General features: G+C 44.3%; 1 protein-coding gene across 1 annotated transcript in view; it reads left to right on the plus strand.

Moving 5' to 3' along the window:
- Positions 1 to 15,440, plus strand: part of MAP3K9 (mitogen-activated protein kinase kinase kinase 9) — a 137,720-nt gene that overhangs the window by 21,052 nt on the left and 101,228 nt on the right. The window contains exon 2 of the mRNA XM_069731554.1: positions 2,718 to 3,131. Within this exon, the coding sequence (XP_069587655.1) occupies positions 2,718 to 3,131 (414 nt within the window). The remainder of the gene's footprint in view (positions 1 to 2,717; positions 3,132 to 15,440) is intronic.

Raw genomic sequence — 15,440 nt, forward strand, 5'->3', positions numbered from 1 at the left:
CTTCATCAATCCAAGTTTTATGTGTAAGGGAGGGAAGACAATGTCCTTCCTATCCACTAGAGCAGGGGTCCCCAACTCCAGTCCTCAAGGCCCACCAACATGTCATGTTTTCAGGATTTCCTTAGTCTTGCCCAGGAAATAATTGCATCACCTGTGCAATGCAAAGGAAATCCTGAAAACATGACCTGTTGGTGGGCCTTGAGGACTGGAGTTGGGGACCCCTGCACTAGAGGATCATGGATGACATTCTTATCGCCAGATGCCAAACTCTGTCGCTGAGGCCATTCAGTTTTCACCCAATGCTCTGCTGTAGCTCTACTGTCCCAGTAGCACAGAAACACAAGGGTGTTATAACAAATGGGAATTATGCATGTTCAAAGAAAACAAAGCTTTCTCCCATTTATTGGGAGACTAAATGAAAACTAAATTTACCTAGGTGAACCGCATAAACCGACACTTTTCATACACTACTTATATTTATCATGGAATTCATGAAAATGGGCTATATACCTATAGCGCAAAAACGTGATGTGATAGAGAAATTATAAGATCAGATTTGAATTCAGCACCCTCAAATTAGTCCAAAACTGTTCTTAATGTCCATGCCAGAAAAATTAATTTAAGACTGTGTCTTATTTTCAGGGAAACAGGGTACCATATCCCACCATCATGTGCAGTGACGCGTATCTCCCCTCCTTCACTTCATCAGTGACTGTCACGATCTATATAATAATGCTTTTGTGCCATTAAAATCTGCACCAATTTTCTGGACTAGAAAACTAAAAATGCGTTCACTGAATGTCATCCAGCAAATATCATCAATCAGTTACGCTGTCAGAATAAATAGTGACAATGCTGCGCCAGCACATTACATTCACAAATGGGCAACAAAAGAGAAAGCATGCCAGATGTTTACTTGCTGAAACGCGTTTTGCATATGCGATCGAGTATTACTTTCTATAGTTTTTCTGTTTTTGGAATCGCAACTGTTGCATCCCATATGGTGCTTTGGTCACCCAGTTGTATCCGTGTCATTTTATGTTCTTTAAAAATGTGTATAAAAATGACTGGATGAGGAGAAGCGAACCATAATTGGGTTTATGATAGAAATAATAAAATGGTAAAGGTAAATTTATATGTAACCTGCATTTTTTTTGGATTCCCCTCTCTCCCTCGCCTTCTATGCATATTTGTGTAATTTTTTTTTTCGGCAGATGTCTAAGGGATTGTCACATCCTTTTATTTTAATGCATTTATTTAAAAAAAGTATTTGCATTACATTTAAAATTGTGCACTCTTCACCTTCTATTACCTCTGTGCAGAACTGTTAATTGCTGCTTCCTGAGCTGGTTAACTGAAAATCCATCAGCGAGCTCACTTAGGCTACGTTCACATTAGCGTTACGCTAATGTGCGTCGCTGTTGCGTCGGCGACGCGCCCCTATGTTTAACATGGGGGACGCGTGCGTTTTTTTGTTAGCGTTTTTCGACATGTGCGTCGTTTTCGACGCTAGCGTCGGACGCACGAAAATGCAACAAGTTGCATTTTTCGTGCGTCCGATTTTCGTCAAAAAACGACGCACGCGTCGCAAAACGCAGCGTTTTTGCGCGCGTTTTTGGTGCGTCGCCGACGCATCGGCGCGCAACGCTAATGTGAACGTAGCCTTACCTTGAATAATGGAAGTTTGTAACTCTACCTGTGTTTTTTTTTTTTTTTTTTTTTTGTCTTTTCTCCTCCGTGAGTTTCTCTGATTTATGATACATATATGCTAGCCACCTTAGGGAGAGACCCAAGTTGGGCTAAATGTAGCGGGACGAAAGAGACCAAAAAGCCCTCTACTTAAAGGAAATACATAGTGGATGCTTTCCTGAAACGGAAAGTACTTGCAAGCAGCATAATACAAAGAATAGCTGGTTTACCCAGAATCCTTTGCAGTAGGCGGAGCTATGCAAATCATCTCTTTCCACCCCAGTCTAATCCACAGCGCTTGGAACCGCCAAGCGTGCAATGCTGCGGATTAGTTTCTAAATTTACACAGCCAACCAATTCCTACCTGTGGACACGTGTTTCGGGATTTAGGCCCTCATCAGCACAGGGCTGGAATTGGTTGGCTGTATGGAGTGGGGCTCGGTGAGCAGGCGATGCATATATGCTAGCCACCTTAGGGAGAGACCCAAGTTGGGCTAAATGTAGCGGGACGAAAGAGACCGAAAAGCCCTCTACTTAAAGGAAATACATAGTGGATGCTTTCCTATGATTACAGACCACATGAAAGTTGAATGAGTAGCAATGAGATGTTATCTGAGCATGCTCCTGTGCGAGCAGGGTGTCTTTAGCTTGTTTGAAAAATATGTTCGAGCCCCCACAGCTGCATGTCTCGCCGCTGTTAGACCGCCATCACAGACAAGCGGCCACGGGGACTCGAACATATTATTCGAACACGCTGAAGACATTCGGTTAGCACCCGAGCATGCTCTGATAACACCTTATCCCAGCACATTCGCTCATCACTAGAAGTCAAAGATGCTGTTTAAGCTAAGTGGAGCTACATTTTTCATGACACCTTCAAGCCCCAGGTACATCCCACAACCATGTCTCCTTTCCCTGATCTTTAGTCACTTTTTGGACAGATGAATGTTAGATCTATACCTATGTAAAATAAAACTCAAAAATGTTTGTTTCAATCTCCTGATGTTTTTATTTTCTGTTTTATTCAGTGCAAGAGATTGACTTTAATGAGCTGTTACTGGAAGAAATTATTGGGATTGGCGGCTTTGGGAAAGTTTACCGTGCCATCTGGGGAGAAGAGGAAGTGGCGGTTAAAGCTGCACGCCACGACCCCGATGAAGATATCAGCCAAACTATTGATAATGTCCGGCAGGAGGCCAAACTGTTCGCGATGCTCGATCACCCAAACATCATTGCCTTGAAGGGTGTTAGCTTGAAGGAACCCAATCTGTGTTTGATCATGGAGTTTGCCCGAGGTGGATCCTTGAATAGGGTGCTTTCTGGGAAGAAGATTCCTCCAGATATACTTGTAAACTGGGCCGTACAGATCGCCAGAGGGATGAACTACTTGCATGACGAAGCCATTGTCCCCGTTATCCATCGTGACCTGAAGTCCAGCAATGGTAAGTAGGATACAGGCTGCACACATGGCCATTGGATGGATTGTTACAGGGGACCTGCTGCTAGGTGATTCATGCTGTTGGCCTGTCTGCACTACTGTAGCCAGGTACACTAATGTTTGAAACGTGTCGGCGTCTGTCTTTTTAGGCTATCTAGCGTTTTTTATGCGTGTTTTACCGCAGCGGAAACTCTTAAAAAACACATTTCCATGCAATCCTATGGGATTCTGAAGTCGCTGTGCCCATGCTGCAGATTTTCCTGCTGCAGAATCGCATAGCGGTAAAATCCGCAGCATGTTCATTATTTCTGTGGAATCGCCGCTATTCCGCCGCCATAGGATTGCTTTGAAATGCTCAATTTACGCATGTTGCTATGCCCACCATGCGTAAAGTGAACGCTTCATGTGCGGATGGTACCCAGGGTCCGGAGGAGAGGAGACTCTAATCCATGCCCTGGGTACAATATTTCTGTGGGGAAAAAAAAAAATTAAATGAAAAAAAGAAAAAAGGGATATACTTACCTTCTGATGGTCCCCGGAGTCCTCCCGACTTTCAGCAGTGCACGCGGCGGCTTCCGTTCCAGGGATGCATTTTGCAAATCACCTGGCATGACGTCTTGGTCACGCGACCAGGTCCTTCGTGCAAAGCATCCCTGGGAACGGAACGTACCGGGAGCGCCACTGAGATTGGGGGCCGTCGGAAGGTGAGAATAACCATCTATTTTTTGTTTTTATTAATTTTTTTTTTTATTTTTAACATTCTATCTTTTACTACTGATGCTGCATAGGCAGCATCAATAGTAAAAAGTTGGTCACACTTGTCAAGCACTATGCTTGACAAGTGTGACCAACCTGTCAATCACTTTTCCAAGCGATGCTTCAAATCGCTTTGAAAACGCAAGCATTCTGCAAGCTAAAAACGCTTGTGTTTTGCGGGAAAACACATGCGAAATCCGCATGCATTTTACCCGCGGCAGGGAGTTGCGGTAATGCTGCAGACGTTTCCGCAGCATTTCTGCAATGTGGGCACATAGCCTTAGCGTGTCAGATTTTAAATAAAGTCAATTTATTTTTCATACTTCCTGGTATTTGGTAAACGCATCGATTTTAAAAAATGGATGTTAAAAACAAAACAAAAAAAGCACACAAGAAAACAATGAAAAACTGCAAGTAACTTCATTTAATTAATTAGTGCAGAAACTCTGCAGCGTCAAAAGCTCTTTGTGTAAACCTAGCCTTAAGGTACCGTCACATTAAGCAACGCTGCAACGATATAGACAACGATGCCGATCGCTGCAGCGTTGCTGTTTAGTCGTTGTGTGGTTGCTGGAGAGCTGTCACACAGACAGCTCTCCAGCGACCAACGATGCCGAAGTCCCCGGGTAACCAGGGTAAACATTGGGTTACTAAGCGCAGGGCCGCGCTTAGTAGCCCGATGTTTACCCTGGTTACCATTGTAAATGTAAAAAAAAAACAAAAAAACACTACATACTTACATTCCGGTGTCTGTCGCGTCCCCCGGCGTCAGCTTCCCTGCACTGTGTAAGCGCTGGCCGTAAAGCAGAGCGGTGATGTCACAGCTGTGCTCTGCTTTACGGCCGGCCGGCGCTGACACAATGCAGGGAAGCTGACGCCGGGGGACACGACAGACACCGGAATGTAAGTATGTAGTGTGTGTTTTTTTTTTTTTTTTTACATTTACAATGGTAACCAGGGTAAATATCGGGTTACTAAGCACGGCCCTGCGCTTAGTAACCCGATGTTTACCCTGGTTACAAGTGAACACATCGCTGGATCGGCGTCACACACGCCGATTCAGCGATGTCAGCGGGTGATCCAGCGACGAAATAAGGTGCTGGCCTTCTAGCTCCGACCAGCGATGTCACAGCAGGATCCTGATCGCTGCTGCGTGTCAAACAACGATATCGCTATCCAGGACGCTGCAACGTCACGGATCGTTATCGTTCTAAAGTTGCTCAGTGTGAAGGTACCTTTAGTGACAGACCTTTCAGTGCCTGCAGCAGCGCTTGGAAGAGCCGTCCTGTGACTATAGCGAAGACTATACAAGTCCAGCACCGCCCTAAAAGAGACCCTAAATCCAAAGATGTATCACTTAGATTACTGGATGCAGAAATTTGTTGTGACAGAGTTCTTAAATTCTGAATGAAGCAGAGCTGAGAAAGCTGCCCCTGCTCACACTTGAGCTGTCTCTATACACAGTCTATTGTCAGTGAGCTGTATCACAGGAGGGGGTGAAGTTGGTCTGGCAAGTCACAGCAATGATAATGTCCTAGTGATAAAACTTTCATTATAAGTAAACCGCACACAGCTTAAGTGACACATCATTGAAATTTGTTTTTAATCCTTTATGCTGTCCTCAGATTACATAGCAAAAACCTGCTGACAGGTTCTCTTTTCAAAGGGGTGGCCAAAAATTAACATTTATTTTAATCCTAAATACCTATTTAATGTCCAATTCAAATATCTTTTCTGATATGCCTTAATTAAAAAGTCCCTATCATCATTAACTCGCTACACTAACTACTTTTTTTTACTACTTCCTCTTTGATACATCGTTTTAGAATCCCAGAGTAAGCAGGGATGGTCAAATGAGTCATCATCAGGGGGTCAGAGTTAGTTTCAGGGCATGGGCTAGTCCCTGCTCTGAGCATGCTTGTTGTTAAAGGGACACTGTCACCTGAATTTGGAGGGAACAATCTTCAGCCATGGAGGCGGGGTTTTTGGGTGTTTGATTCACCCTTTCCTTACCAGCTGGCTGCATGCTGGCTGCAATATTGGATTGAAGTTCATTCTCTGTCCTCCATAGTACATGCAGGCGTGTACTATGGAGGACAGAGAATGATCTTCAATCCAATATTGCAGCCAGCTTGCAGCCAGCGGGTAAGTAAAGGGTGAATCAAATACCCAAAAACCCCGCCCCTATGGCTGAAGATTGTTCCCTCCAAATTCAGGTGACAGTGTCCCTTTAAAGAGGTTGTCAACTACTAGGACAACCACTTGTTGAAGTAAAAGTTTCACCCCTATAACCTAATAAAGCCTATACTCCCCGCCCGTGCCAGCGGCGTTCCCACTGAGGTTGTACTTGCTGTCCCCTTGGGTCTCTTGCGGTGTTGTGACTCCTGACCCTGCTATCAATCAGCGCTGACATCCCTGTCCCTGCCTATGTATGGATTCACCATGAAGCGGAAGTTTGGGCTTCAGCTGATCTGACTTTGTCTTTATGTTCATAGGCAGGAACAGTTACGCCAGCACTGATTGGGTGCCGGGGTCACGTGTCACAACACCGCACAACAGCCTCGGGAGAGCACGTGCCGACTTAGCGGTAACGTCGTTGGCACGAACAGTGGTCAAACCCCTCTTATTCTGACCAGGGCTGTGGAGTCGGTATAAAAAGGACCCACTCCTAAAATGTATAATTGGGTACAGTAATACAATGCAGGATATGCTGTACTTTTTTTTTTTTTTCACAAGAATTTGAGAAAGTTATGAAATGTCCTATAAATGTCTGTTCTGTTCCTGATGTAAGGAGCTCGGCTTTTAGTAGAGATGAATCTGTGCTGCACTTTATGTACATGCTCAGTAGTGACCAGTGCTGTGGAGTCGGGAGTCAGGGAATTTGAGGAGCCAAAGATTTTGCTTACTGTCTCCACAACTCTAATTGACGTCTTCTCAGTAGATCCCTGCCCTCTCCTGCCAGCTCTGATCAGAAGTAACGAGCTGGCAATAGAGCGCACTGTCATTGCACGTTTTCTGAAGATTACGCAGAGACCAGCGCCATACCTGCGGTGACCAGCAGATTTCATTTGGATTCAGGTCTGGGCCATTCCAAAACTTTTTTTAATATTCTCCTTGCAAAGACATTCTTTGGGTGATTTGGAGGTATTCTCTGGCTCGTTGTTGCGTAGAATGGTTAAATACATCTGTATCATTTTAGCAGAAGTTTAAAGGTTTTGTTGCAAAATTTGCTGATACTTGGAACTGTTTATAATTCTCTCCAACGTGCCTAAAGCCCAAGTTTCAGCTGCCTCCACCATACTTCACTGTGGGTATGGTGCTCTTTTGGTGATGCGCAGCATTTGCTTTGTGCCAAACATACTTTTTAGAATTATGGCCAAAAAGTTCAACCTTGGCCTCATCAGACCAGAACTTTTGGCAGACTTGATGTAGGTTTTGAGGACACGACCTACCCAGCCTTGGATGTTTTTCTTTGTACGAAAATGCTTCCATCTTACCTCCCCACACCACAGTCCGGACATAAGAAGAATACGGGAGATTGCTGCTTCATGCAGTACATAACCAGTTCTTTCCAGAAATTCCTGCAGCTCCTTTAATGTTGCTGTAAGCCTCTTGGCAGCTTCCTAGACAATTTCTTTTCTCATCTTTTCATCAGTTTTAGAGGGATGTCAAAAAAGTGGCAAAGTGAAATGGAAAAACTAAAATAATAAAAGGGAACTGAACTAGAACCTAGTTCTAGTCTAGTAAGCCTAATCCATGGGTTTTACATGGAAGCTGGTTGCAGACTGGTCAGTGCCTTGTAAAAGGTGGCGGGGACCTGCTTGGTCCTCATTGCAATTCTAGCATTTATACAGCTAGGCCCGTTTCTTAATTGAATTGTTTTGCATGCTTTAGCCCTGAAGGGAAAGGGAAAATGTGAATATTATGTGACTAGAAGTTGCCATAATATGTTACATGCATTTGTAATTGTAAATATGTGTGATCATACCTCCTGCGCTGATCATTCGCTCTGAATTCACTGGTAAATCTTTCTTCAGTAAAGATACTGTATTTCACTGAGCGATCGGGTTACAGCTGCTGCCCAATGAAGTCTGTTGAAAATGGACAGGGTAGGAGGAAGATAGAACAGCTGCCGAGACACAGACAATGCTGCAGCCCCTGTAACCTTTTAGACCTCTTCATGTGCATGGTCCATGAGAGGCAACATAGCCGCTAGACTTCTAAATGACCCATGTAATAGGGCAGGGGTATAAAGTGATTTACACTTGGATTTCTTATTTTTGCTTGTTTTGATTTAGGAAATTATTTTTTTTTTAATAGAACTGTACACTTTAATCCAAGAAAACGCTATTTTGTAGCATTTAAAGGGAATGTCGGCAAACAAAGCCATTTACTTGCAGTAACAGTGGTTATCTGCAGGTAAATACGGTTGTAAATATACAGTCAAGGTGCAGAGGGAACCATTCCATCATGCTAAGTGTGTGGTGAGCACTGACTGAAATGGCTCCAGTGCCGCCACGATGACCAGAATCGAGCGGCTGCAGGGAGAATAGAACATCATTTTCTCCCTGCTGCTGCACCTCCAATTTATACTGCCATGAAAGACTAAAATGGTATTGGCATTTACCATTGTTTTTTTTTTTCCTGGGTGTATGGGCAATAGTGATCCACATTAATAACTGTTACTTTATTTTTTGTGTCTCCCTCTTCTGACCAGATGAGTTTGACTGGATAGTTCTCCACGCCGCAGTATTTACTTTATTTTCTTCTTCTTCATCCTGCAGTATTTGCAGTGCTGGGTGTAATGCCGGACCGATGTGTTTCATGTGTAATGGACCCTCTCTCCATGTAGGATCTGATGACTCCTGCACATTTAGCTGGGTTTGTTACAAATTGCAGCTGTGAATTATTAATGCAGGGCTCAGCATCGGCTTATACCTTTCCAGCAGTCGGTACACTGGGTCCAAAGGAATGCGGCTCTTCAGGAAGATGAGCGACTGCTGTGCAACAGATTCCAAGGCTTTTTAATAAAGTGTTTAAAAAATAAACAAACAAAATACCACTTGCTGTGGTTTTTTTTTTTTTTTTTTAGGGGATTCTGTTAGTTTAGAAAATTACCAATGTACAGGGTGGGCCGTGTATATGGATAGACCTAAATAAAATGGGAATAGTTGGTGGTATTAACTTCCTGTTTGTGGCACATTAGTATATGGGAGGGGGAAAACTTTTCAAGATGGGTGGTGACCACGGCGGCCATTTTGAAGTTGGCCATTTTGGATCCAACTTTATTTTTTCCAATGGGAAGAAAGTCATGCGACACCTCAAACTTATTGAAAATTTCACATTCCCATGTTATTTAGGTGTATCCATATAAATGGCCCACCCAAAAAAGTTTGCCTCATCACTGAACATAATGTTCTGTGTAAACTGAGGGTCCTGTTCCAATTTTTGTTTTGCCTATTCTGAAAATTCAGCGCGCCGATCTGGCATCAGTCAAACATCCCTTCGGCTGATATTAGCTACTCACAAATGGCACCCTTACACAATCCAGCTGCTGCAGCATCTCGACGAGTATGAGAAAGATCGGCGAGCTGAATTTGCAGAATGGGAAAAACAAAAATTGGAACAGGACCCTCAGTTTACACAGAACATTATGTTCAGTAATGAGGCAAACTTTTTTTGTGTGGGCCATTTATATGGATACACCTAAATAACATAGGAATGGTGACAGTTTTCTTGCGTCGGGTGTCTTGCATTGAAATCTGCTGCAATGACCCAGGTACTGCATTCACCAGACATCAACACAATTTCTATTCGCTCCTCACGTGTTACCCTCTGCGACATGTCAATGGCTGTAAACAAAGAGAAACTTGTAAAGAACTCATGAAAGAATAAAGTTACGTTAAAACCAAGCACACCATTGTTTTTCTTGAGAAATTCTCAATAAGTTTGATGTGTCACTTGACCCTCTTCCCGTTGGAAAAAATAAAGTTGGATCCAAAATGGCCGACTTCAAAATGGCCGTCATGGTCACCACCCATCTTGAAAGTTATCCCCCTCCCATATACTAATGTGCCACAAACAGGAAGTTGATGTCACCAACCATTCCCATTTTATTTAGGTGTATCCATATACACGGCCCACACTGTAGAAAAATGTGGCGATTTTACATTTACTTGAGAGAGAGAGAGAGAGAGGCTTGCATACGTATTGCATTTTTTTTTTCATATAAAGCACCACTCCAGTGTTTTTTCTTCTCCACCCTTGAAGTGGCACTTTAAGGGCTCATACTCGAATGCGAGAAACTCGGATGAGTCTCGCACTACATCCGGCACAGAGGAGCGGTGCGTGCGGATGCATGTATTGCTACGCGGCCGCACGCTCCGATCCGAGTGCCGGATATTGACCTGCGAGACTCATCCGAGTTTCTCGCATGTGAGAATGAGCCCTAAGTTTAAGGCCCATGTCATATACTCCTCCTCTAGCGTCTTCTTTTTCATTGCTGCTCCAGTCCCGCAGTACATGGAAGCCTTTCTCATCCCAACGTAAAATCACAATGTATTTCTGCATTTATAGTTTAGAAAATAAACAGGAGATGCATCTCCCAATTTTTTTTTTTTTTAATTTTTTTTTTGTCGGGTAGAGGGGGGTTGCAACAATTTAAAAACAAAGTTTTTGATTAAAACAATGTAATGATTTTAATTATCTGATTTGCAGATTTTTATTTATTTATTTTTCTCAAATTTAAATTTCTAATATATGAACATAAAATGAAGGGGGGCTCTCTTAAACATCTGTTAACACATTTAACCCCTTCCCGACCTGTGACACAGCATATGCGTCATGAAAGTCGGTGCCAATCCGACCTGTGACGCACATGCTGTGTCACAGAATGATCGCGTCCCTGCAGATCGGGTGAAAGGGTTAACGCCAATTTCACCCGATCTGCAGGGACAGGGGGAGTGGTAGTACAGCCCAGGGGGGGTAGCTTCACCCCCCCCCCCCCCCCCCCCCGTGGCTACGATCGCTCTGATTGGCTGTTGAAAGTGAAACTGCCAATCAGAGCGATTTGTAATATTTCACCCCCCCCCCCCCCCCCCTTAGTCCTCCGATCAGTCCGGTACACAGCTCCGCTCCCCTCCGTCCTCCTGTCCGCTCCCCCCGTGCTCTTGTCCGCTCACGCCCGTGCTCCAATCTCACCCCCATGCTCCAATCCACCCCCCCCCGCACTCCGATCCACCCCCATGCACTCCAATCCACCCCCCGGTGCTCCGATCCACCACCCCATGCTCCCCCCCACCCCATCATACTTACCGAGCCTCCCGGGGTCCGTCCGTCTTCTCCATGGGCGCCGCCATCTTCCAAAATGGCGGGCACATGCGCAGTGCGCCCGCCGAATCTGCCAGCCGGCAGATTCATTTCAAGTGCATTTTGATCACTGTGATAGGTTTTATCACAGTGATCAAAATAAAAATACTAAATGACCCCCCCTTTGTCACCCCCATAGGTAGGGACAATAATAAAATAAAGAATTTTTTTTTTCCCTTCCACTAAGGTTGGGGTAAGAACTAGGGTTAGGGTTTCGGTATGTGCACACGTATTCTGGTCCTCTGCGGATTTTTCCGCAGCAGATTTGATAAATCCGCAGTGCTAAACCGCTGTGGATTTATCGCGGATTTACCGTGGTTTTTCTGCGCATTTCACTGCGGTTTTACAACTGCAGTTTACTATTGGAGCAGTTGTAAAACCGCTGCGGAATCCGCAGAAAGAAGTGACATGCTGCGGAATGTAAACCCCTGCGTTTCCGTGCAGTTTTTCCGCAGCATGTGTACAGCGATTTTTGTTTCCCATAGGTTTACATTGAACTGTAAACTCATGGGGAAACTGCTGCGAATCCGCAGCGTTTTCCGCAGTGTGTGCACATACCTTTAGAATTAGGCTATGTGCACACGGTGTGGATTTGGCTGCGGATCTGCAGCAGATTTGGCTGCGGATCCGCAGCGGATTGGCCGCTGCGGATTCGCAGCAGTGTTCCATCAGGTTTACAGTACCAAGTAAACATATGGAAAACCAAATCCGCTGTGCCCATGGTGCGGAAAATACCGTGCGGAAACGCTTTGTTGTATTTTCCGCAGCATGTCAATTCTTTGTGCGGATTCCGCAGCGTTTTACACCTGTTCCTCAATAGGAATCTGCAGGTGAAATCCGCACAAAAAAACACTGGAAATGGTGCTGAAAAATCCCACACGAATCCGCAACGTGGGCACATAGCCTTAGGGTTAGGGTTGGAATTAGAGTTGTGGTTAGGGTTGTGATTAGGGTTATGGCTACAGTTGGGATTAGGGTTAGGGGTGTGTTGGGGTTAGTGTTGGAAGTAGAATTGAGGGGTTTCCACTGTTTAGGCACATCAGGGGTCTCCAAACGCAACATGGCGCCACCATTGATTCCAGCCAATCTTGTATTCAAAAAGTCAAATGGTGCTCCGTCACTTCCGAGCCCCGACGTGTGCCCAAACAGTGGTTTACCCCCACGTATGGGGTACCAGCATACTCAGGACAAACTGCACAACAATTAATGGGGTCCAGTTTCTCCTGTTACCCTTGTGAAAATAAAAAATTGCTTGCTAAAACATCATTTTTGAGGAAAGAAAAATGATTTTTTATTTTCACGGCTCTGCGTTGTAAACTTCTGTGAAGCACTTGGGGGTTCAAAGTGCTCACCACACATCTAGATTAGTTAATTTGGGGGTCTAGTTTCCAAAATGGGGTCATTTGTGGGGGAGCTCCAATGTTTAGGCACACAGGGGCTCTCCAAACGCGACATGGTGTCCGCTAATGATTGGAGCTAACTTTACATTCAAAAAGTCAAATGGCGCACCTTCCCTTCCGAGCCCTGCCGTAAGCCCAAACAGTGGTTTACCCCCACATATGAGGTATCGGCGTACTCGGGAGAAATTGGCCAACAAATTTTAGGATCCATTTTATCCTATTGCCCATGTGAAAATGAAAAAATTGAGGCGAAAATAAATTTTTTGTGAAAAAAAAAAAGTACTTTTTCATTTTTACGGATCAATTTGTGAAGCACCTGAAGGTTTAAAGTCCTCACTAGGCATCTAGATAAGTTCCTTGGGGGGTCCAGTTTCCAAAATGGGGTCACTTGTGGGGGAGCTCCAATGTTTAGGCACACAGGGGCTCTCCAAACGTGACATGGTGTCCGCTAAAGAGTGGAGCCAATTTTTCATTCAAAAAGTCAAATGGCGCTCCTTCCCTTCCATGCCCTGCCGTGCGCCCAAACAGTGGTTTACCCCCACATATGAGGTATCAGCGTACTCAGGACAAATTGGACAACAACTTTCGTGGTTCAGTTTCTCCTTTTACCATTGGGGAAAATAAAAAAATTGTTGCTAAAAGATAATTTTTGTGACTAAAAAGTTAAATGTTCATTTTTTCCTTCCATGTTGCTTCTGCTACTGTGAAGCACCTGAAGGGTTAATACATTTCTTGAATGTGGTTTTGAGTACCTTGAGGGGTGCAGTTTTTAGAATGGTGTCACTTTTGGGTATTTTCAGCCATATAGACCCCTCAAACTGACTTCAAATGTGAGGTGGTCCCTAAAAAAAAAAATGGTTTTGTAAATTTCGTTGTAAAAATAAGAAATCGCTGGTCAAATTTTAACCCTTATATCTTCCTAGCAAAAAAAAATGTTGTTTCCAAAATTGTGCTGATGTAAAGTAGACATGTGGGAAATGTTATTTATTAACTATTTTGTGTCACATAACTCTCTGGTTTAACAGAATAAAAAGTCAAAATATGAAAATTGCGAAATTTTCAAAATTTTCGCCAAATTTACGTTTTTATCACAAACGCAGAATTTATTGACCTAAATTTACCACTAACGTGAAGCCCAATATGAAAAATACGAAAAAACAATCTCAGAACCGCTAGGATCCGTTGAAGCGTTCCTGAGTTATGACCTCATAAAGGGACACTGGTCAGAATTGCAAACAACGACCAGGTCATTAAGGTCAAAATAGGCTGGGTCATGAAGGGGTTAAAGATCTGCGCCATGACCTTTTAGGAATCCTGCGTGTGATAAGATGGCTGCTGAGACCGATCTCGGCTTCGATCACATTCATTACTTGTTTGGGCAGTTGCTTTGATTTCAGCTGAACACACATGATGCCAAAGTTGCTCACTGGTTTGGCATTCGTAGCCAGATGATAAAAATCATTTCTTGATCGGTCTATGGAATAAATCTGGTGCTGCCAGTTTGCCTGATGTCTAGGAGAGATTCATGGAAATGTCTGGGATCTGGCTCCATATAGGTACTTGTGCAATGACTGAACGCTATATATTTATGGACGCTGCTGTGTAAATGAAAGTGGGGATTTTGCCACTGGATGCCAGTAATTTTAGCATCAAGCCTTTCCGCAGGAAGCCAATTATCTGCATAGGGCAGACTTCCTGTGCCGGCCATGAAGCTGAAAGATCTGCTGTGTCAGCTGTTAACCTCTTAATTTCCTACATATTTAAGGATTTCCTACCTCTTTGCTCAAGCCTTTGTAATAGGAAGCACAAGTGTTTGTGCACACAATGTCTTTTTCAGGCAGGTGTGGTAGATCTGCCCTCTCGGCTGGACACAAAGGTAGAAACGGAACACTGTCTCTTTAAGAATGTGCTTGGTTTATTAAATGCAGCATACACCAAGCTGGAAAAAAATAAACACTGCCATCTGGGCAAAACAAAATAAAACGCCGTCCTTCTCCTAAGTGGGATCAGGCCGCTCAGGGTTGGCAATGTCCATGGTTCAGGTCCTTCAACACAGGCACAAACACTTCCCTGTAGTGCTTCCTCTCCAGATGCTGAACACTACTGCCTTTGGAGGGCAGCTATTTAAGCCCCAGATCACACCCTGGGGTGTAGATAAGGTGGGCATCCTCCCACCTGCTCTATTTGTCCACATAAAAGCCAGTCCATTATGCAAATAACTTAACCCCTCACAACACTTAAGGTACCGTTACACTAAACGATTTACCAATGATCACGACCAGCGATACGATCTGGCTGTGATCGTTGGTAAGTCGTTGTGTGGTCGCTGGGGAACTGTCACACAGACAGCTCTCTCCAGCGACCCGACGAACAGGGGAAAGACTTGGGCATCGGTGAAACTGTCTTCAACGATGCTGAAGTCCCCGGGTAACCAGGGTAAATATCGGGTTACTACGTGCAGGGCCGCGCTTAAGGTACCTTCACACATAACGATATTGTTAACGATATCGTTGCTTTTTGTGACGTAGCAACGATATCGTTAATAAAATCGCTATGTGTGACAGCGACCAACGATCAGGCCCCTGCTGGGAGATCGTTGGTCGCTGAACAAAGTCCAGAACTTTATTTCGTCGCTGGATCTCCCGTGGACATCGCTGGATCGGCGTGTGTGACACCGATCCAGCGATGTCTTCACTGGTAACCAGGGTAAACATCGGGTAACTAAGCGCAGGGCCGCGCTTAGTAACCCGATGTTTACCCTGGTTACCATGCTAAAAGTAAAAAAAAAC

Source organism: Ranitomeya imitator, chromosome 1, assembly GCF_032444005.1.
Source record: "Ranitomeya imitator isolate aRanImi1 chromosome 1, aRanImi1.pri, whole genome shotgun sequence".
Taxonomy (NCBI): Eukaryota; Metazoa; Chordata; class Amphibia; order Anura; family Dendrobatidae; genus Ranitomeya; species Ranitomeya imitator.